At 54.0% G+C, this 19,267-nt stretch overlaps 5 protein-coding genes across 5 annotated transcripts; 4 read left to right on the top strand and 1 right to left on the bottom strand.

The window, feature by feature from the left end:
- Positions 1-692: 692 nt before the first annotated feature.
- N656DRAFT_792424 (Clavaminate synthase-like protein) lies at positions 693-5,236 on the top strand (the record flags this gene model as incomplete). Its single annotated transcript, XM_064817079.1, has 10 exons — positions 693-735; positions 973-1,829; positions 1,887-2,378; positions 2,443-2,805; positions 2,963-3,082; positions 3,827-4,085; positions 4,140-4,370; positions 4,424-4,497; positions 4,548-4,717; positions 4,780-5,236. The coding sequence occupies 10 exons, from the start codon at positions 693-695 to the stop codon at positions 5,234-5,236; spliced, it is 3,066 nt and encodes a 1,021-aa protein (XP_064666100.1).
- Positions 5,237-7,162: 1,926 nt separating this feature from the next.
- On the top strand, positions 7,163-8,599 carry N656DRAFT_717813 (uncharacterized protein; the record flags this gene model as incomplete). The annotated part of the gene is made up of 1 exon (XM_064812227.1): positions 7,163-8,599. A coding segment is annotated over one exon (1,437 nt), but the record flags the coding sequence as incomplete, so codon positions are not given.
- Positions 8,600-11,967: 3,368 nt separating this feature from the next.
- N656DRAFT_422882 (uncharacterized protein) lies at positions 11,968-12,769 on the bottom strand. Its single transcript, XM_064809599.1, has 2 exons — positions 12,211-12,769; positions 11,968-12,139 (listed from the first exon to the last, which is right to left on the bottom strand). Exons 1-2 carry the CDS (start codon positions 12,534-12,536, stop codon positions 12,046-12,048), a joined length of 420 nt encoding a protein of 139 aa, XP_064666098.1. The 5' UTR covers positions 12,537-12,769; the 3' UTR covers positions 11,968-12,045.
- Positions 12,770-13,056: 287 nt separating this feature from the next.
- Positions 13,057-15,609, top strand: N656DRAFT_771691 (uncharacterized protein; the record flags this gene model as incomplete). The annotated part of the gene is made up of 4 exons (XM_064813878.1): positions 13,057-13,510; positions 13,570-14,728; positions 15,249-15,297; positions 15,355-15,609. 4 exons carry the CDS (start codon positions 13,057-13,059, stop codon positions 15,607-15,609), a joined length of 1,917 nt encoding a protein of 638 aa, XP_064666097.1.
- Positions 15,610-16,489: 880 nt separating this feature from the next.
- On the top strand, positions 16,490-18,380 carry N656DRAFT_739565 (uncharacterized protein). Its single transcript, XM_064812783.1, has 2 exons — positions 16,490-17,320; positions 17,393-18,380. Exons 1-2 carry the CDS (start codon positions 16,711-16,713, stop codon positions 18,292-18,294), a joined length of 1,512 nt encoding a protein of 503 aa, XP_064666096.1. The 5' UTR covers positions 16,490-16,710; the 3' UTR covers positions 18,295-18,380.
- Positions 18,381-19,267: the final 887 nt, after the last annotated feature.

Below are 19,267 nucleotides of genomic sequence, written 5' to 3'. Positions count from 1 at the left end.
CGTTCCACGAACCGGGCACGAAGGTTGAATGTCAAATCCCGTCTCGTACATAACTGCAGACTTCAAACCATGAGCATCCGGCATTACGCCTGGGCGCCCCGTCATGCTGTTAGCAGTGCACAACCTCCAATTGGATTGATATTGGATCGTTTTCCGGGCTTTAGACCTGACGGTGCCCCTCAATGGGCGGGCATGTTCTCAAGCTTCTTGAAAACTGATGTTAGCCGATTACTGGGTGTCATCTCAGTTTGAGCCGGCCAAGGACCGCGCTGGCACTCCATCGCCAAGACGAGCATTACGGAACTTGAGGACTGAATCAGATACATGATTGTATCTAATGCATAGGAAGCTGGAAGGAGACTAGGTAGGACTCCCGGGACATTCTTCCCGGACCGTGTTAGCTGACGGGGGCTGTTTAAGTGCTGGTGCATCCGGAAGCAAAACCAAGGATCCTTGTTCAGCTCTCAGGTCGCCACCCGCCACGCTGAAAGCAGAAACCTGCTTCCTGAACATCGGGGTGTCTTCGGCTCCTCAGCCGCAGAAATAGCCCCCTGAGCAAGCCCTGAAGAGCCGCCACGCAGGCCCACGACCCTATGCACATCGGTTGCTTTGGGCCCTCTTACCACTACTGCCAACATCAGGCTCTTTGGGACTGATCACAGCGTCGTTCGGGATCCAGCAGGCGGCCTGGGATGTGCCACACAATTGGCTGTGCTTGCTCCGGGCATCTGCACGGTGCTCTGGTGGCTCCCAGCGATGGCCGGTTTAGCGCACTCGCACCGGTTTGCCGTCGCAACGCCGTTGGCTCGTTGATTGATCGGTTTCATTGGCAACATCCGATCAATGTCAGCCATGATTGGCCCAAATTTACATTACACCACGTTCCCCTCGAGGACCCTTCTTTTGGGGATGCACCCTGGAACCCACAATATCCAGAGCCGCATCATGATATCAAGCCCACTGTCACGCCAGGCGTTGCTTCTCCCAGTCCATCCGTTCCCTCTCATACGCTTGCTAACCCAACCATGGAGTTCTCGAGGAAAGAGCTGGAAGACATCCAGCGCGTTGCCGGACTCCTGAATCTCAGCGTCGATGAGTTGCTCCAGCAAAGCCGCGAGCGCACCCACAAAACAATGCCTGCAGAAAGCCCACGCCAACAGCCCCAGCATCGTATAAGCCAACAGCGGCCATCGCTCTCCGTTGACGCCGAGGCCTCGCCCGTCCGCTCACCGACGATTCAGGATGGAGACTTCGATCTCTTGGATTTCGAGCTGCCTCAGCCAGGCAGTGCAGGAACTGATCCCGCTCGTCCATCACATCGCCAGCCAGCGCAGCGCTCGGGCACCGACGTTATCCTCCTAAATCCCCACTCCCCGTGGTATGACTGCGATGCCGCCTTATTTGGCTTCGATGACTCCTTGGGAGATACGCTTGGGTTGGATGAGAGCAACCTCCCGGCTGCAGACGCAGCTAGTTCCTACATTCCGGCCTCAGCGATGCAAATCGATTCCAGCTCAGTAAGCGGTCAGACTGCTCAGGAAGAAAGCCAGGGAGATGGCCTCGACGATGCCTCCACAGACTGGGCCCTGGTTTCGCCGCCTGAATCTCTTGCCTTTCACACATCAGCTTCTCCTTCCACGGCCTCAAAAGACAAGCGTTACCACGTAATTGTTCCAAGATCCTCAAAATCGACTAGCCAGTCAGCGTCAGAGAACTCCTCGTACAGGGTCAAGAAGAAGCGAAGTCCTTACGAGGGGTCCAAGAAGACCGACACCCACCTGACCCGGCAGCTGCACGCCTGTGTCCGGTGCAGGATGCAGAGAAATAGGGTGAGTTGTCAGCGCCTGCAACCCTCCGCATTGAACAATTTGCTGACTACCGCTTAGTGCATTCCAGACCCGGCGAATCCTAGCGGCCCGTGTTTGACGTGCCAGCAGCGGACCGTCCGGATGAGCAGGTTACCCTGTCTGCGGTACATGGTGACGGACAGCATACTTTTTCGAACCGGCCTGGATTACATGCCTTTTTACAAGGCACATCCAATGATCGGGCCACACTACGGAGACTTCCATTTGGAACGGCAATGGGTAGAAGGTCCTTCAAAGATGCTGTGCTTAGGGCAGGTTGGGGCAATGCATTTTCAGGTTGAGCTTAGACGGTTTGTGCCGCCTGCAGACTCTGGAGACGTCGATCTCAAGGGGCGGCCGATGTACGCCGTTCCCTACGCCATTGCCGATCCCGACGCTGTTGTCGAGGCCATCACCGAGTACATAGACCACGGTATCACGCAGTACATGCGGGCATATCTAGATGACACGGATGAACTCGTATGGAATATCTTCCAAGCAGCCTACCGAGCATCCGTGTTTCCACTTCCGGCAAGTTTCAACATCATCCGCCCCACCATACATGTGCATCTTTCCGGCTAACGGATTTGGACAGAACGAGATGCTGAAGAAGACACTTCGCCTCTGGGTTGCTTGTCGCTTTATTGAATCCAAATGGAGGTGCTGGACAGAGACTGGTTGGGCCGACAACGAAATCCGAGCCACTAATCCCCAGGATCCGTTCTACCAAGACCTCGACTCCCTGCCGCCGTATCTCGACTACCAATTAGCCTCCATCATCATCCATCGCATTCTCAGTCCGCTGCGGAAAGACGTGCTTCGGGACCTCCAAAGCACATTCAACGTTCACAGCCCCAAGGACTGGTTTGCAACCTTTCTATCATCTTTCATCCTCTTGCAAAACTACGAGATGCAGATGCAATTCCAACGAGAGTTTGCGGCAAGAAGAAGGGCTGCGGTAGGTTGTCCACTCCTCCGAAAACTGCCGGTGTCGACAAGGGGACCGAGCTAATAAGCAAAAGCAGATCCAGTACTTGGATATGCCTCTAGTCCGGGCTACGAATTCGGGAGCCAAAACAATATTGGCGCACTTCCACTACTGCTACAAGGGGCAGCAGTTATTCACGCCGGGCTTCGACTGGAATGCACCAAGGGTCCGCCGCATGGCCCGGCTGGATGTGGAACAGACCATTTTCATGTCGCAGTGCCGCGATGTTGTGGTCAAAAAAGGTAAGGTTCCTCCTTCCCACCCTTGGCATGGTCTAGACCCTGACAAAAGAAAGCTCCAGCTTTTGCCAAAGTGAACCACAGCGACCTTTATCACGAGAAATGGTGGTATACTAGCCAACTCTTCGATCCCGACTGGACGCCTCGCGACACACTAGAGCACGCTCCACCTGCTGAGACAGTCTCCGACAATGTGGCCTGACTTCTGCTTTTTACTCAGCTTCAAAGTCGCTCATCTCGACCCGGTGGCGTCCACCCCACACTTGAGCTGAACGGTAGCCCCTCACTTTGCCTTCGGTGGTCTGGACTCCAGCCGCTGGCGAATTAGTACAGGAAATACGGCACCCGCCAATAGGCTCCACTGCACTTATCACCCTGCAGCGCGTTCACCCCATGATGGGGTACCCTCCTAAATCCGGAAAGGCTTATTGGTGATTCTCCGGTTCACGGTGCAGGAGACCCCTCTAAACCGAACGCAACCCGGAGGACCCTTTGGCGCCACTCGGCATCTTGAGCCGCATCGGACTGATCGGAGGGCTTGACTTGTGCAGCACGACTTACTGCCACGTCTCAGGGCTCAATGCGTGTATCTCTATGAGACAGACAAATTGTTATGTTTGTCTTGGATATTTAACCATCATCGCTTCCGAATACCACTCGCCTACCCGACTCGCAACCTTTGTCCATGGGACACCGCCAGAATCTTTCTACGGCAGCAAGAACCGGTTGCAAGACGAACCACCATCAGAGAGGAGCAAGTCCGCGCTCACGATATATTTTACATGATGGGTGCCGAAACAGTCCTCTTAGCACAGCAGCAGACCTGGGGGGGCCTCAAGTTGAAGACGGGCTGCACCTTCCACTATCTGCCCGTCTCAGGCGACTGGCCAGCGGAAGTGAGAGGGGAACTCGCCTGGGGTCCGGAATCCTTTGGCTCAGAGAAGGACTACACCCTGGTACTAAGCGAGCAGGAAGTATCAGAGGTCAAGTCTGCTCTGGAACACTTTAACGGTAGGGCACCATCAGCATGGACCTAAGAGAGGGCTGATGCGCTGACGTTGCAAGACCTCGGCTTATACGGCGATGCTGTGTCACCTGAAACCTTCCCTTTGCCAACTCTTGGCCCGAAGCTCGTGCAAGTTGCAGTCGATATCCACCAGGGCAAAGGTTTTGCTGTAGTTCGGGGTTTAAGCCCGCAGGACTTCTCTCCCGAGGAGAACGTCCTCATCTTCCTGGGCATCTCCAGCTATATTGCACCCAAACGGGGACGGCAAGACGAGGACGGGAATATGCTTAGTATGTGACCCTGTAATGTACTTGCTGCGGCAATGTTTTCTAACCGTCCGCAGTGCATATTCGTGATGCAAAGCTGTCCAAAACACCTCAGCAAGACCGGCCAACCCGGTATTCCTCTAGGGCTTCGGTAAGTCAAGCTCGCCGCAAGACACAAGGCTCCAGCGCTGATTACCCCAGACATTTCACACCGACACATTCTGTGATATCCTCGCCTTGCAAACCCGTAACAACGCCGCGAGCGGCGGAGCAAGCTTACTCGTTTCTGCCTGGACAGTGTACAACGAACTCATGAGAACACACCCCGAATTCCGCGAGCTGCTTGCGCAGCCAATCTGGTCTTTTGACAGGTGTGTTCCACAGCCTTCCGGAAGGTCACAACGTCAGTTCCGATATTCTAACACCGCAGCAGCCGCGGCAAATTCTTTGAGTGCAGCACGCGGCCGCTCCTGTTCTACCAGGACGGGCGCATCATGATGAATTTTGCACGCGAGCCCCTTCTTGGACTAGACGGTGTCCAGCGGCCAGATGGCCTGGGAAGCCTCTCGCAGGAGCAGCGGCGGGCGCTGAACATCCTCGAGGAAATTGCCAAGCGCAACCAGATCTCTGTCGACGCCCAACCCGGCGACCTCCTGTACATCAACAACCACGGCGTTCTCCACTCGCGTGAGGGATTTGTTGACTGCCCGGACTCCCCGCGCTACCTGGTGCGCATGTGGCTGAAGAATGAGCAATTGGCGTGGAAGCTCCCACGGGCGCTGCAGCAGGGCAACTCGAGGATTTACGACGACAATGAGCTGGGTGAGCGGTGGAACATTATGGAGATGCCGAGGGTGCAGTTCCGGCTGAGCGAGAGGCTTACTTCTTAGTGGTCGACTGGTGATGAGGGTGGGGTGTTTGGTATCGTCGCGGAGTACTGGTGTTTTCCTGAGAGGTGGGGGATTGCGCTTTGGAAAAGCAGCGGGCGCTATGGTTTTGCTTTGGTTTGACAGTCTTGTGTTGTGTGATGACCCCCTTCACGCCTACAGCCCCGGCCTACAGCACAGGGTGTGGTGATGAGATGTTTACTAATACTGAAATATTGGAGTCTAGCGCTTAGTAGCTAAATCGTGGATACCCAACTTGGCTTACGCCCACAGTCTGTCTGCTTCGAGACTTAAATCTAGCTTGAAAGTGTTCAAGCCACCAAGCATATGAGGGATGATCAACGCATGGCCGCCGAGGAAGTGCTATGCTGCTCTCAACCGCGGAATTGGGGGATGGGGCCCGCCGCCATCGGCCAACCCCTGTGATACCCTACGTGCAGCAGATGTGGCTGCATCTAGTGACCCTCCGTAGGGCTAGATCGGCGTTCCCTGGAGGGTTTGGATCTGGCGTGATTTGCCAGCCACGGTCGGCTTTGGGTGGATTTGGCGATGCAGAATTTGGACCACTGCAGGATGGACCCTTTCTTTGGGGGAAGTACGAAGCGACTAGAGGGGGCGGGTCCGTTGGGTCCCGTTTGAAAATGCCGAAAGGAGTTGGGATCGACAGACGTGCAGAAGACTAAGAACACTACAGAGCGACGTGCAGACTGCAGCGGATTCCGGATTTCCACTCACAACTGCAGAGTGCAGACTGAGTGCAGACCCCCGGGTGCAGATCCCCGGGTGCATTGGATGGTTCTGTTCGAGTCCTTGTGCTTCTACACTACAACAGACATTGATGGGCCGACAAGGATGACAGCCTCGACTGCTTTGTTGTGAGGACTTGGTTCCGCTGGCTTTTCTAGGGCTTTGAGTCGGACTGACAGCTCATTGAAGCCAGAACTTGGGTGCCGAACAGCCGGGTTTCGACCTGATAGAATTCGGTCATCACCAGGATAGTATACGAAGTGGCTTTATGGGAAGTCATTTACCAGCTGGCCTCACTTTCAGCGTTCAAGTTATAATCCCTCACGCCAGGCCCGCTTACAACTTGGACTTACGGGCGACGTACTCATCCCCTCCTGTACTGCGCGAAGAAGGAACCTCAACTTCCTGAAGCAATCAAATCTTTGAGCCATGGACCTCACGTCGGAAATCTTCACCTCCATCCTCTCACCGGTGGCCGCTTTCAAGTGCACCTCCCCAACAGCACCCGCAGCGGCAACGGCAACATCACCTCAACCCTTACCACACTCACCACCACCACGGGCTGCTAAACCAAACTTAATCCCGACCCGAAAAGCCCAGCCTGAGCCAACCTCACCCAAAGAGCGGCGCCAGACTCGACAAGAACAAGAACAAGAACAAGAACAAGAACAAGAACAAGAACAAGAACAAGAACATGCAAAGCAACAAGAATGGTCCTCCTCCCACCAGAACCCAGCCACACGCCCCAACACCCTCTCATTACCATTACCCGAAGCAGCCAGCTTCCGCATCGACGGCGTCGACTCCACAAGCACCCGTTTCTTCGCCATCCCCAACTTCGCCCTGGACCGCCCCCCGCTCCGCATCGATGTGTATGTGCCCCCGCCCGAGGCCTGGCCGGCAAGGTTGAGGGAAGTGGTACGGCCAGAAAAGGCCGTTTCGTGCTCCTCTGCTTCTGCTACTACTAGGGGGAGGAGGGTGGCCCGGACCGAGGTTGGGAGGTGGCTCGTGAGTGTTCTGCAGGGGTGGGTTGATGGGATTAATATCAATAGCAACAGTCACGGGGGAAACGGGGGTGGGTATGGGAATGGGAATGGGAATGGGAATGGGTCCGGTGGCAGGGGTCAAGGTATAGGTCATGGTAAGAGAGGTGATGGTAAGGGGAAGGGTAACTTGAATGCGGTTGAGGAGCTGTGGTGGGCGCTGCCGTATGGGTCATTTCTGCAAGTCGACTTCTACCATGGCGAGGCGCAGGTGCAGGTTGTCCCCGATTATGCGGTTGAGCAGGACATGTTGTCGATAGAGAAGTTGCGGGAGCTATGGGCAGGGGAGGTGGACGACACCGTGTGGGAAGGCTTAGAGTTGGGCGCCGTGGAGTGGGAGAGGCTCGAGTTCAAGCGTCAAGTGCATGAGGCGGTGGCGCTGGTCACGGTCGGTGGGAGAGAATTGGCGTTCAAGAGCTTGCTGAGACAGCAGAGGGACATGTATCACGAGTTGAAGATGCTGCTGGTTTTGGAACGGCATCCGAACTTGATACCCCGACCGGTTGGGATTGTGACAAAAAAGGGGAGGTTTGGAAACCGCAGGGGAGTGTGTGGGTTTTTGTTGGAGTGGTATCCGCTCGGGTCGCTCAGGGAGAGGCTGCTCAGGGATGACTACGATACTTCAACGTCAATGGAGCAGAGGTTTCGCTGGGCAAGGCAGGTGGTCGCGGCGCTTGTCCATGTCAATGGCCATCCATCGGGATTTTATCCAGATCTGAAGCCTGACAACATCTTGCTGCGGCAGGACGCAGAGACAGGGCTGCTGGACGCTGTCCTCATCGACCTCGAACAGCGAGGGGGGTGGTTCTCGTGGAGCCCGCCCGAGGTGAGGTTTATCGAGTATCTCGAAATCCTCGCCGGTTCGGCAGACACACCGGAAGACCTTAGGTTGGAATTCCTAACCCAACTGCGGGAGTACTACGGCAACTCTAGCTGGGAGCCAGAGACATCTTCCAACCAGCGCTATCACAGCACCGAGGGCGGGTTCAGCGGGCCATGGCTGGCAGTTTTGGGGGCACGGAGAGCCGGGAAAGAGAGTAAGGACTTGTTGGAATTGGCCCAGGTATTTATGCTGGGAAAGCTGCTCTGGTGCATCTTCGAGGGCCAGCCCTTCGTCAGAAGCGGCATCGACCACGAAGTGCTGCGAGACACTGATCCAGAATATGAATCGAGGAGAACGGGGAAGGCCATGGCCTTTCCTGAATTCAGAAAGACGCCTGGCGCGCTTCGCCCGTTGATACGAGCTTGCACAGCTGGCGCGCCCGAGTGGGGAGCTGACGGAGCCAGTCCCCGTCACGAGATGATTGTGGCATTGCGAGGGGGGAAGCTGTACCCAGCAAATCCAAGAGCCGATCTAGGCGTCGTTACCGTTTCTGATACGCTGGAGTCAGCCAGGGAATTCTGGCAACGTGAGGTCAAGCAGGCGAGGAGCTTCATGTCCAAGCTGCTCGCTTCTGGTCAGGGGCATCGAGACGCGGTGGAATCGCCAACTGGTTTGCGGAGCCAAGTGCTACTACGCCCTACATTCTCTGTTATCTCAAGCGAGTTGGCCAGGATCGAAAGGTTGCTAACCTGATGTGTATAACTTCATTCTACATACATATCATGAGTGTAATGATATTCCATAATGAGCGCAGGATGATAGTAACTACAAGTGTGTAAGCGAGGCGATGTAGCTACATCAGCAACCTTCGGTAACTAATACGATAGTTACGCTGGGACAGTTGCTATCATCAGATCAAGGATGCTCCCACCCGCTTACTGGTACCTACCGTACGTGTGCCTCGAACTGAGTCTTAACATGTTGAAATGCACAGTTATGGGTACGAAGATGATTGTATTCAGCCTTGAGTAGTTACCTCAAGGACCTGGGGAGCAGCCTGAATAAGTAGATACAAGCAGAAGATAAACCCTGCTCCCAATGTACTGTGCTTCGCCCTGTGACAATGGCTTGTGGTCTCTGGCCCCTGAATCTCAACATAACATAAGGTGACATTACACTGCGATGGGAGTTTTATTATAGCAACTTTGTAGGCACAGCAACACCTGGAATCCCTAACTGATATGTAATGCATCGCTATAGTGAGTATAGTCTAGAGATGAGTGTCAAATCCAGTCACTACCCGCCCGCATTGATCCCAGCTCGGCATAAACTAGTACCGGTCATGATGTATACGGTTACACCGGTAGCGGATGGGTATATAGCGAGGGCAGTACCATTGCCTATACCACCCGTTACCCTGCCTAGGGCATTCCCGGACAACATCGGTCCCTGCGTCTTCTTCACAACCGCAGCGGTATACGTACAGTGTTTGCCGGTACCAGCACATTGTTATCGATTATTAAGAATTGATGATTCGCTCTCCGAAGTTGCTTCTATAGGTACTGGAATACTAGTACTAGTACTCGTCTGGCATGAATGTTAGCCCCTTGTTAACGAATAAGCTCTGTTGCTACTGCTCTGAGGGAAAGAGCGATGGCCGGAGAGGCTCTGGAAGGCAAGCCTACATTATATAGGCTTGCCTGGCTGGTGGTGAGGGTGTCTGCAGGTGCCCTGTCAAAGAGGACAAAGGAGCTTTAAGGAGCTGTAAGACCCAAGGAGCTGGTGGTGAGGGTGTTTGACCTCTCAAAGAGGACAAAGGAAAGAACTCCAGCAACAGTTACTTACTCTTACTCGTCCTGAGAAACGAGATTACTACCTCGCAGTATGTTTTAGAACAATACCTTATTGATAACTGTCTGGTCGATGGAGTGCGGTATTCGCTGTGTTCTTCGGAATGGCGTACACAGAAGACTTCTTACTAGCGCACATGATACTAGGGGTATCACAAGTCTTATATGCCTCAAGAATGACACTTGACACTTGCGTACAGGCCATGTCGCCATTAGGGTTTAAGTTAGCCACCGCAGCTCAGTGGGGGTACTATCTCATCGAAGGTAAGGTGCCTGACCTGTGGGAGCCTGACGAATAGATACCTAAGAGCGAAGGAGATCACACTTCAAGTACCTACCGTACTGACATTGACTAGCGCAGGAAGATGGGTATCACGAGCATGTAAGAGAGGAATTGGAACCAACGTGTATACCTAACATCATGATGGTAGTAGCCAACGTAACTGCTAGTAAGACAGCTACACTGGGATGATTGCTACCTCCGAGTCATTAATGTAATCGGAGTTGTTGCCACTCGCCTACCAGTACCTACCGTAAGTGCACGTCGAACTGAGTCGTAACATAAGGTAATAGTATAATGGGAGTTCTAGCAACTTTGTAGGGACATCAGCACCTATAACCTCTAACTGATATGCAATGCATCGCTGTATTCTAGTAGATGAATGTCGAATCATTCCATGTGCCCTCATTGATACCAACTCGGCATAAACTAGCGGCGTTGGTCACACCGGTGGCGGAAAGCTATATAGCGAGGGGGTATGTACTGCGGATAACACCCGATACCCCGCCGCCTACGGCATTCCCGGACAAGATCGCTCCCCATATCTTCTTGACAACCGCAACCGTATACGTAGAATGTTCGTATGTACAAGCACATGGTTATCGCTTAGTGTGGATGATTTGCTCTCTAGAGTGCTTCTATAGGTACTAGAATACTTGAATTAGTACTCGTCTGGTACAAATGTTAGCCCCTTGTTTACTTACTCCTGATCGCCTCGAGAAACGAGAGCACTACCTCCCAGTGTGTTTTAGAAAGATACTTTATTGATACCTGTCTGGTCGATGGAGCGCGGTATTCGCTGTATTCTTGGACAGTGAAATGGCGTACACAGAGGACTTGTTTCTCCTAGGCTATAGCGGACTGGATACTAAGGGCTTTACAAGTCTTTTATTCCTCATCAAAAATGACACTTAACACTTCCATACAGGCCATGTAGCCATTAGTGTAATCTAGCCACGGTAGCTCAGTGAGAGTACTGTCTCATCCAAGGTAAGGTCACGGTGACTTACCTGTGGAAGGCTGTGGAATAGATATTCGGCATATCGGATTTCGGACGATGAGACTAAAAGATAACTACCTCGGCGGTCAGTACCCTCACCGTGGCCTTACCCGGTGCAATGGCCCGAACTGATCGGTGGAGAAACGGACCTGAGCTCACCAATTATGGTTACATGTACATACCAGGGTGAAGTACCTGACTGTCTTCCTTTGCTAGGTACTCCGTTTCTTCGCTGATCTTGAAACTGACACCAATGAGGTGTCATCGGGTGTGATTATATCTCTAGGAAGTTGGTTTGTTTGTGTTTTAGGTCGAACATCTGCTTACTACGACCTGTCTGTCGACATTTTCCTGATTGGCTAGTTGCGTGCCCTTGCTGAGAAAACCATTCTCGGCTTTTGATCAAGAATGAATCACTGACACCGGCGAACGACCAGGCAGTCACCCGAAGGATCCCAGCTTCTATTACCACCAAGTTACCAGCACCAAAGCCGCCGCCGCCACCAGCTCTCCGTGTAGAGAGCTAGATAGTTGCCCCCCTGATCTGCTTGTCGTGGTACTCGCAGGACCAAGTGGCGCAAACGTGATACTAGGCGTGCTCGTCCCCTGCAGCGTTGAGGTTCCAGTTGTCACTGTAGCTGTGGCAACAATGTCCTACTCACAACGTCCAGTCAGCTTGCTTCCTTACACACCAAACCTCACCTAGAATCCTCGTCTGACATGCTTACCGCAGTCAAGCCAAGCTGGGAACATGTCGAGCGGAGTTGTGTCGGACTGCCCATCACGGTCGTTGAATAGCCGCACTTTGTTAGTTGGTCTTCAAGTTCTGCATTACATTCGTCCATCAAGCGCAGCAAGTTTCCATCACAGAGGCATGGAAACGCCCCCAGCGTGTTCACAGCATCGACGGTGATACTGAAACAGGACGAGAAGCTTCGGTCGACCTGGTCGCAGATGACGGCGCGGTCGTCCATGCCCTCGACGTCGCACGAGGCCAGCGGGGCCTGGCTTCGCTCAGTGGGTGACAGCGTGGTGGTGGGCGTCGGCATGGTGAGGGAGCCTGCTGATATTAGGGCAGCGCACTTGTCTTGCCAGAGTGCAAACAGATCCTCCCACTCGCTGGGCTTGATGACTTGGTCGCCCGTGCAAGAGGTGAACTCGGCCTGGCAGCTTCATGTTGGGGAGGGGTCAGCAATGAACAACTTCGCCTGCCATGCTTACCGGACGGACTTACTTCACATAGCTGTCAATGAAGTCTTGTCTGCAGTTGCAGGTAGAATTCGGTAGAGGTTCTGTAGTGCCACAGGCATCTGCCCTAATTTCGATGGCCACATCGCAGTTTTGGTGCTCAACAGTCGGACAGCGCTCCCACAAATCATCAAACTGGGCGTGGCAGGCTGGTGATCGCAGGAGGATCAGGACTCCGAGGTGGATGATGGTCTCTTTCTTCATGGCGGAAGTCTTGGCGGGGCTTAACTGAACTACTGTGCAGTTGCAGGTGCCGCTGTCAGGGAAACTCCTGGGGGCGAATATGCACATATATCGCGAGGACGCGAACATGCGTGTCGTCCTTGTGCGACAGCGATCTCAAAACCCGCTCCCCGGAACACCCAATCCGGCGTTTTTATCGCCGTGGCTGCCACAAACCCCGCAGACGCGAATCATGAGGCCTCGTGGCGTTTTGTTCCGTGTCGTGAAGTTGCGCTAGAGAGTTCTCAGCCGCACCTGGGCCACCAATGAGTCTCCATCCTGAGCGCTATATTGACCCCATGCTGCAGGGGCATCTCCCTGACTTTAGCAGCCCAAGACCAGGACCAGCTATCTTGGGGCTCTGCAGCGCTCGCGGAGTCTAGACTTGCCGAGGGAGGGCCGGGTGCGTTACCTAGCATGTTAAGTTCCTATATGGTCGACTTCGCGGAGAGTCATCAGCTGAGACTTGGATTATACGCCCTCACATTTCTCTTCTCCATCGCCGTTCGGCTGTTTCTTAGATCATGATGATATGATCATGCCCGGCGGCCTGAAACTACATCAATAGTGGCAGATTTCGATTACCACGAGTGGAGGTCGAAACGCTGCAATGCGGAATCCGCTCCGTGCTGCGGTGGCGGCGGGTTTGAAACTTGGAAGCAGCACTGCTAAAGCCAGTGGACTTCGAGGAAACACCAGCGGGACACAACCACGCAGTCCTGAACCCGGGATCAGCTTTTATCAGGGTCTCGGCGTCCTCGCCGCTCATATTCTCCTCCTTGTTGCCCTCCTCACTCTACTCGCTCTCACCATCCGCAACAATGGCTTCGCGAGGACACCCTTAACCAAAAACGATTTCCTCGATTCCGTTGGCATGGAGTGGAGCATTCTCTGGCAGTCTCTCCCGCCATTCATAATCTCGCTCTTTGCTCTATGCCGGAACTGGCTTGTCGACGAGGCGCTGCACCATATCTCGCGTGCCGATATTGAGAACAGCGCCAGGGGTGTGAAAGACGCTTCTCTCCTGCTGATTCTCAAGAATCCGTCCCCAAACCGTACCTTCAGTAAGATATTGTCACGATTCCCACCACCCACATCCGCCAAAGCTGACGGCATCACGTAGACTACCTCGAGAGACTCATGCCCTCCCGTCCTTGGCATGCCTTTCGCAACGGCGACCTCAATCTCGCCACCGCCCTCGTGCTGAGCATCTTCGTCACGTTTGTCCTACAACCGCTTATGGCTTCGCTCATCGCGCCGCAGGAGTCAACTTTCCTCAGCCCAGTCACAGTCCAGCACCTAGTGAGCTTCAACCGCTCTCGGCTTTCTTCTCTCACGCCCTCGCAATGGAATCTCATCACCGACTCGACCACCGCCGAGGTCCTGCACACGGGAGCGCCTGCGCCGTGGACGAACGGCACCCACGCCTTCCTTCCCTTCTCTCCCGCCACCCCTATTCAGCGAGACGGAGAACGTGTAACCCTTTCGGCGCCGTCGACCGCCTACGCCGCGCACCTATCGTGCACACGCCTTTCCACCTTCAACCTGACCCTCGACGACCTCGGGAGGCGCACGGGCTTCTTCCAGGCCCGCATCACCGCAACCGACCGCTCCTGTGCTATATCGTACATGTTCACGTTCAGCCCGGTCCTCCGCCCGCTCGTGGTCGAGGCGTTTCACCAGAAAGCGTGCGGCCTCGCCAACGGCATTACGCGCATACTGGTGCTGACGGCAACTGCTACCTTCGACAACAGTACGGAGACCGCGAGCATGGCAGATACCGCCCTGATATCCTGCATTGCCGGGTACAGCGCCACACCTGGAGAACTGACCGTGTCTTGGCCGCCGCCCGAGGCTGCCGCCGCTGGGAATGGCACTACCAACACTACAGCCGACACAGACCCGATGTTTGTCGGCTTCGTGGCAACTGAACCGGTGGTGCCGACCAAGGACTTTTCGCACGAGTTGTTCGAGGAGGATCTGCTGGGGCTTCAGGAGGTGCAGTGGGGATCGCTGAACGAGGGGGCGGCGAGCACGAAGATGGCGCAGTTTGCACTGGGCATCGCGGCTGAGAGAAGACTTGAACGAGGCGAGGAGGAGAAGAGTGCCAACGAGACAGCCCTTGCAGTGATTCATGACCCCGCGCTACTGGAAGACGCGCTGCCGCTGGCGTTTGCCTCGATATACAGGGTGGCGGTAGCGAGGGAAGGGGTGGTGCCTAACACAGCGGATGTCGATGGTGAGGGCGTCATGGGGCGCTTGGAGACGGTTGAGACGAGGCTGTGGGTCAGGTATTGGTTGGTTGCGGTCATGGCGGCGTATCTGGCTGTGTCGGCGGGGAGTAGCGCATGGTTGTGGAAAGGCTGGTGGGGTTGGGGATTGCGTGTTGGCGAGAATGGAAACGTTCAGGGTACCGGTAATGTGAAGGGCGGAAATGGCCAGAATCAACCCTTACCATAGCAAGGTAGTTATACCTCATGGCGATAGCTTTGATTGACCGGCCTGTACCGAACCGACGTGCAAGGTCAACGCTCCGGTCAGCGGTTTCAACCCGCCTAGATTCCGCTGTATCTATCCATTGCGAAATCGGCGATGGCTTCAATCCGCCTATCACAACGTAGCCGTAGGATTCGCATGAAATTCAATCGAATGGCATAGCTTCAATCAATGTAATAGACTTGATCAATTGTTGATTGAGGAAATCGGTGGCTGGGATCGACGTTGAGCCTGCAAAGAAAAGTGGCCTGAAATTGAAGTGTTGAAATTTGAGCTACAAGTGACCTACCACTAATCGAATAACAGATTTGCTCTAATCGAATACCACCATAACTACCTAGGGAAATGGACCCTGGTGGGAAGCGGATCAACAGCTAACAGACACTGCATGAACGTACACGTTAGCTGATAGCTGACATGCCCTGTGGGCTCATGCAGTTGTCTGTCAGCTGTTGATCCGCTTCCCATCATGATCCACCTCCCTACTTATGATGACAACGTTTTCGGAACCAATGTGGAAGTTGCCACCGAAGCCGAAGTTGCCCAACACGCCCACGTTTTCGTAGTCATGGCCGGCGCGGTCTGGGCGTCCAACTCTTCCTTCCCTACGGGCTATCCAGTGGTCGAGAGTACCGGTATCCGTGTCTCCCCCTGCGATGGCTTCTAAAGACGAAATAGCCGCCTCCCCTTGGATGCATGAACGTTCATTGGACGCGAGCTCTCGGAGATCTTGCGAACCGAACAGATCTTCCAGGGTCGACATCCAAGAAGCCGCCTTCCCCGATTTCATAGCCGACCAGCTCCCTGACCAGAGATTTTCCAACGAAGTCGATAGTGGCGTCCCTCCCGCGGGCTTTTGGAGTCGTTTTAATGCGATATATCTCAGGGTGCGTAGGAGCTGCTTGTGTTCCGCACGAGTCTCGGGACCGCTCAAGTTGCCGGTGGAGTGTGATCCCCCAGCAGCCAGCGCAACTGGGACGTCGTCCTTCTGGAATAAACCAATGATTTCAACAAGAGCTTTCCTTGCGCTTGAGAACTCATCTGGGGACGGATCGAAGTCGCCAAGCGCTGGTGCTTTGTAAATATCGACGGCTTCGCCCCATCGAGAAAGTCGGAGCCGAAGGACAGAAAGGCGCAAGGCCTGAGTAATGTCCGAGGCGTTGTCAATGGCGAGACCGAAATACAAGATGCAGGCGGTGAAGATGTCTTCGAGCTTTTGGTCGCTGAAATCCATCCCTGAGGGCGTCAACGTCGCGATTTCCGAGGTCGACAAGCTCAATCTCGTACCATATATGTGGGCGATGCAGGCTGTAGGCTCTTCCAGATGGTCATAGATCCTCGCCTTCGAGGGAGATGATTGTTTTATGGAATTCAGACAGGAAACTGCGCAAGCATCAGTCGGGTTCCGGCAGTGAAGGGCTGCTCAATCTTTGGAATAGTAGCTGCCCAAGCTTCACTACGCACTGGGGCAGGTATGCTGCAGTCCCCGGCCAATTATAGCACTTTGTGAGTCTCCTGTTCAATCTGCCGACAGGCGTCTGGCAAATGGCCGGCGAACAAGTGTACCGCCTGCAGAAAATGGACCGAGGTCCTTTCAGCATTACTGTGTCCTAGGTACCTTAGGTAAGGTAGGCAACAACGACTGACACCCAGACACGCGATTGGATACCAGATCGCGGGCCTGTCCGGGCCTGGGACAAAGTCTCTAGTATGCTCGTGGCTTCCTTCTCACCCGTTTTTCAAGCATAGTAACTATGTATCGGGCACCATGACGGAGACACAAGAGGAAGCACAATACTGGTCACTGTTCGAGTCCACACAAGGCCACACATATCCTGAGTTTGTCAGGCGCCTGTCTCACCAGGAGGGGCCTCTCAGAGAAGAAGCGAGGGCCGTCTTGATCACCTTTCAGGATGGTGCAAAGCCGTCGGTTGAGCCATCGAGCCGACCTCTGGCGTCTTCGGGAGCGCTCAGGAACCGTTTGAACAGCACTGGGCATGGAAATCCTGGAGTACGTCGACGGTTGATCGTCCTCGAGGGCCTGGCTAGAAATTATATACAGGTTATCGGGACCAAGTTGCAAGTTCCACCCGATTTCTTCGCGTCCCATTGGATTGCGCCAGGCTACAATGGCGACCTTGTCAACCAAGCAGTTCGTCATTATGACAATAAGTATCGGTTTAGGCTCGGCTTTTCCAAGCTGCACCAGGCAAGGGTCGAGGCGCTTCCTGAAGACGAGAAGAGTCCGTTCTACCAAATGGATTCGATTACCCGGCGTATCGTTTCGCGTACAACAATCTTTGGGGATGAGGACGGTCCTCTAGTAAGCGCTGAGCATGTCTCATTCTGGAGCAAGTTGGATGGAGAGAGCTGGGATGGTATGATCTTTTGGATCCCACCTCGACGTTGAACGCTCTTGGTCACTAACACCTACACTACCTTGATTCCAGCTGTTCTCCTTGTTGACGCACCTCTTGGGAGATTCGTATGGTGGCAGGACTCAAGAACTCCGAGAAAGGTCACTCAAATAGATCGAATCGACGTTGCCGGCCCGGGCTTCTCATTCCTCAACCAGACGGGGTCGTGGTATCCACCCATTATTCCGGATGAAAAGCCGTTGTCCGCCTCGAGCGCCGCTTCCACGTTCAAGACCCTTATCGAGCTCTATCCCCTGCGCGAGCGCCCGTCTACTTCGGATCCCAACTCTTGCGTGGATTACGTCCGAATCCTGGTTCTTTCGGCCTGGACAGCCCGCATACGTGCCATTGAGTGCCGGCTCGTCAAGGAGCAGCTCGCGCTGAGCATCGTCGACCTGTCCCGAGCTGAGGTTCCCACGTACGAGCGGTCCTGGACACGGCCCTGGCACCCTCGCGACTTTGCGCGTCTGGTCCACGCCAAATCGTCACTCGAGGCTCTCGACTGGGAGCTGCGACGCAACATGGACGCGCTGGGCATAGGCTCCTCGGACAGCCCGAGAACACCAGAACCGTGGGAGGCGGATGCATGGCAGGGCCTGCGCGTCGCCATCGGCAATCTGAAGGCCAGGCTCGATGTCATACTGCAGGCGTACATGCAGTCGATTTCGGTGCGCGAGACGAGCGACGCAAACAAACAGGCGCGACAAGTTGGGTATTTGACCTCTCTGGCGACCATCTTCCTCCCGCTGTCCCTTATCGCCGCTGTTTTCTCCATGGGCGGAGACTTTGCGGCTGGGGGGAGCCGGTTCTGGGTGTATTGGGCTGTTGCAGTCCCCGTTGCCGCAGTTGGATGTGTGATGCTCTTTGCAAGGCCTGCAATAAGGGCTGGAAGACAGATTGTGAAAAGGGTGTCCGAGGCGGAGGCCCTTGTGTAGTTAGCTTGAGAAACTTATACTACTACTAACCTACTATCAACCCTAAGGTAGGCGGTTAAGTTGACGAGATATTATTGCTCTTGTTTAGTCTAGATCTTAAGTACTATGCTGTAAATGCTCGGCCCTACTAGTAGTGTGACGGTCCTTGAGTTGGAACTATTTTTCCAGTGCTGCAGCAAACTGCCCTTCTATTGAGAACTGGCAGTTGATAATGGTACGAGTAGCCCACATCGGTGTTCACCGGATATCTAGTAGTGGACATGCTTACAAGAAAGGTATCTACAGTATAGAGTCACATAGGTTATTTCTCCACTTGATCGTGAATCGACATGTCACGAACAGACCTTACTGGCGGCCAGGCATGGTCACAGCCGCAGCGCGGGGAGCCGCGGCAGCCAATCACTCAACTAACCAATCAGAATGGATCACTAGGGAAGGAGAGTGAGCCAACATAAGGATCACTGGGATCACGAAGTGAGCCAGGTGAGTCAGCACAGAGATCACTAGGAGCAAGGAGTGATTCTCAAAGACAATCATTAGTATATTAGATAGCTAGCTATTCCCTTGGAGGACCTGCCAGAGGTTCTCCAGTAAGCAATGCAAGCAGTTGTCTTTACTACTGTGTGAACACTTGCTTGTGCACTTGTTGTAGACCCTTTGGCTCTACCGAACCTCACCCCGTCTAAGTCAACCTTCAGTCTGAGGAGTCCCTTTCAGTGGTAGGGGACCGAGATTCGTCACACGACAGCATCCTTGGTTTGGTTATACCTATATTAGGTACAAGGTATAAGCCGCTTGGCGCTCGATGAGCCTATACTTAAAGTGAAATCTTATTTGACCCTGGGTTATGATGATATAAGACGGATGAGACGCTTGACTACAAGGTAAAGTAAGGTAAGTGTAGAACTTCGTTATCTAAACTACGTTCAATCTAGCTAAGGGGTTGGCTGTCGAGGGTCTCGAGTTCTAAGTA

The sequence above is a fragment of the Canariomyces notabilis genome (genome assembly GCF_033297395.1).
Source record: "Canariomyces notabilis strain CBS 508.74 unplaced genomic scaffold N656scaffold_31, whole genome shotgun sequence".
Lineage (NCBI taxonomy): Eukaryota > Fungi > Ascomycota > Sordariomycetes > Sordariales > Chaetomiaceae > Canariomyces > Canariomyces notabilis.
Note: the sequence above shows the minus strand (reverse complement) of the source record. Positions and strands in the feature narration are given on the sequence as shown.

What these genes read in the sequence shown, in the direction of transcription:
- N656DRAFT_739565 (XM_064812783.1), top strand. Translation starts at nt 16,711, where the DNA reads ATGACGGAGACACAAGAGGAAGCACAATACTGGTCACTGTTCGAGTCC. An exon ending in GGATGGAGAGAGCTGGGATG is followed by an intron (nt 17,321 to 17,392) that starts GTATGATCTTTT and finishes CCTTGATTCCAG; the next exon opens with CTGTTCTCCTTGTTGACGCA.
- N656DRAFT_422882 (XM_064809599.1), bottom strand. Translation starts at nt 12,536, where the DNA reads ATGTTCGCGTCCTCGCGATATATGTGCATATTCGCCCCCAGGAGTTTC. An exon ending in TTCATTGACAGCTATGTGAA is followed by an intron (nt 12,140 to 12,210) that starts GTAAGTCCGTCC and finishes TGAAGCTGCCAG; the next exon opens with GCCGAGTTCACCTCTTGCAC.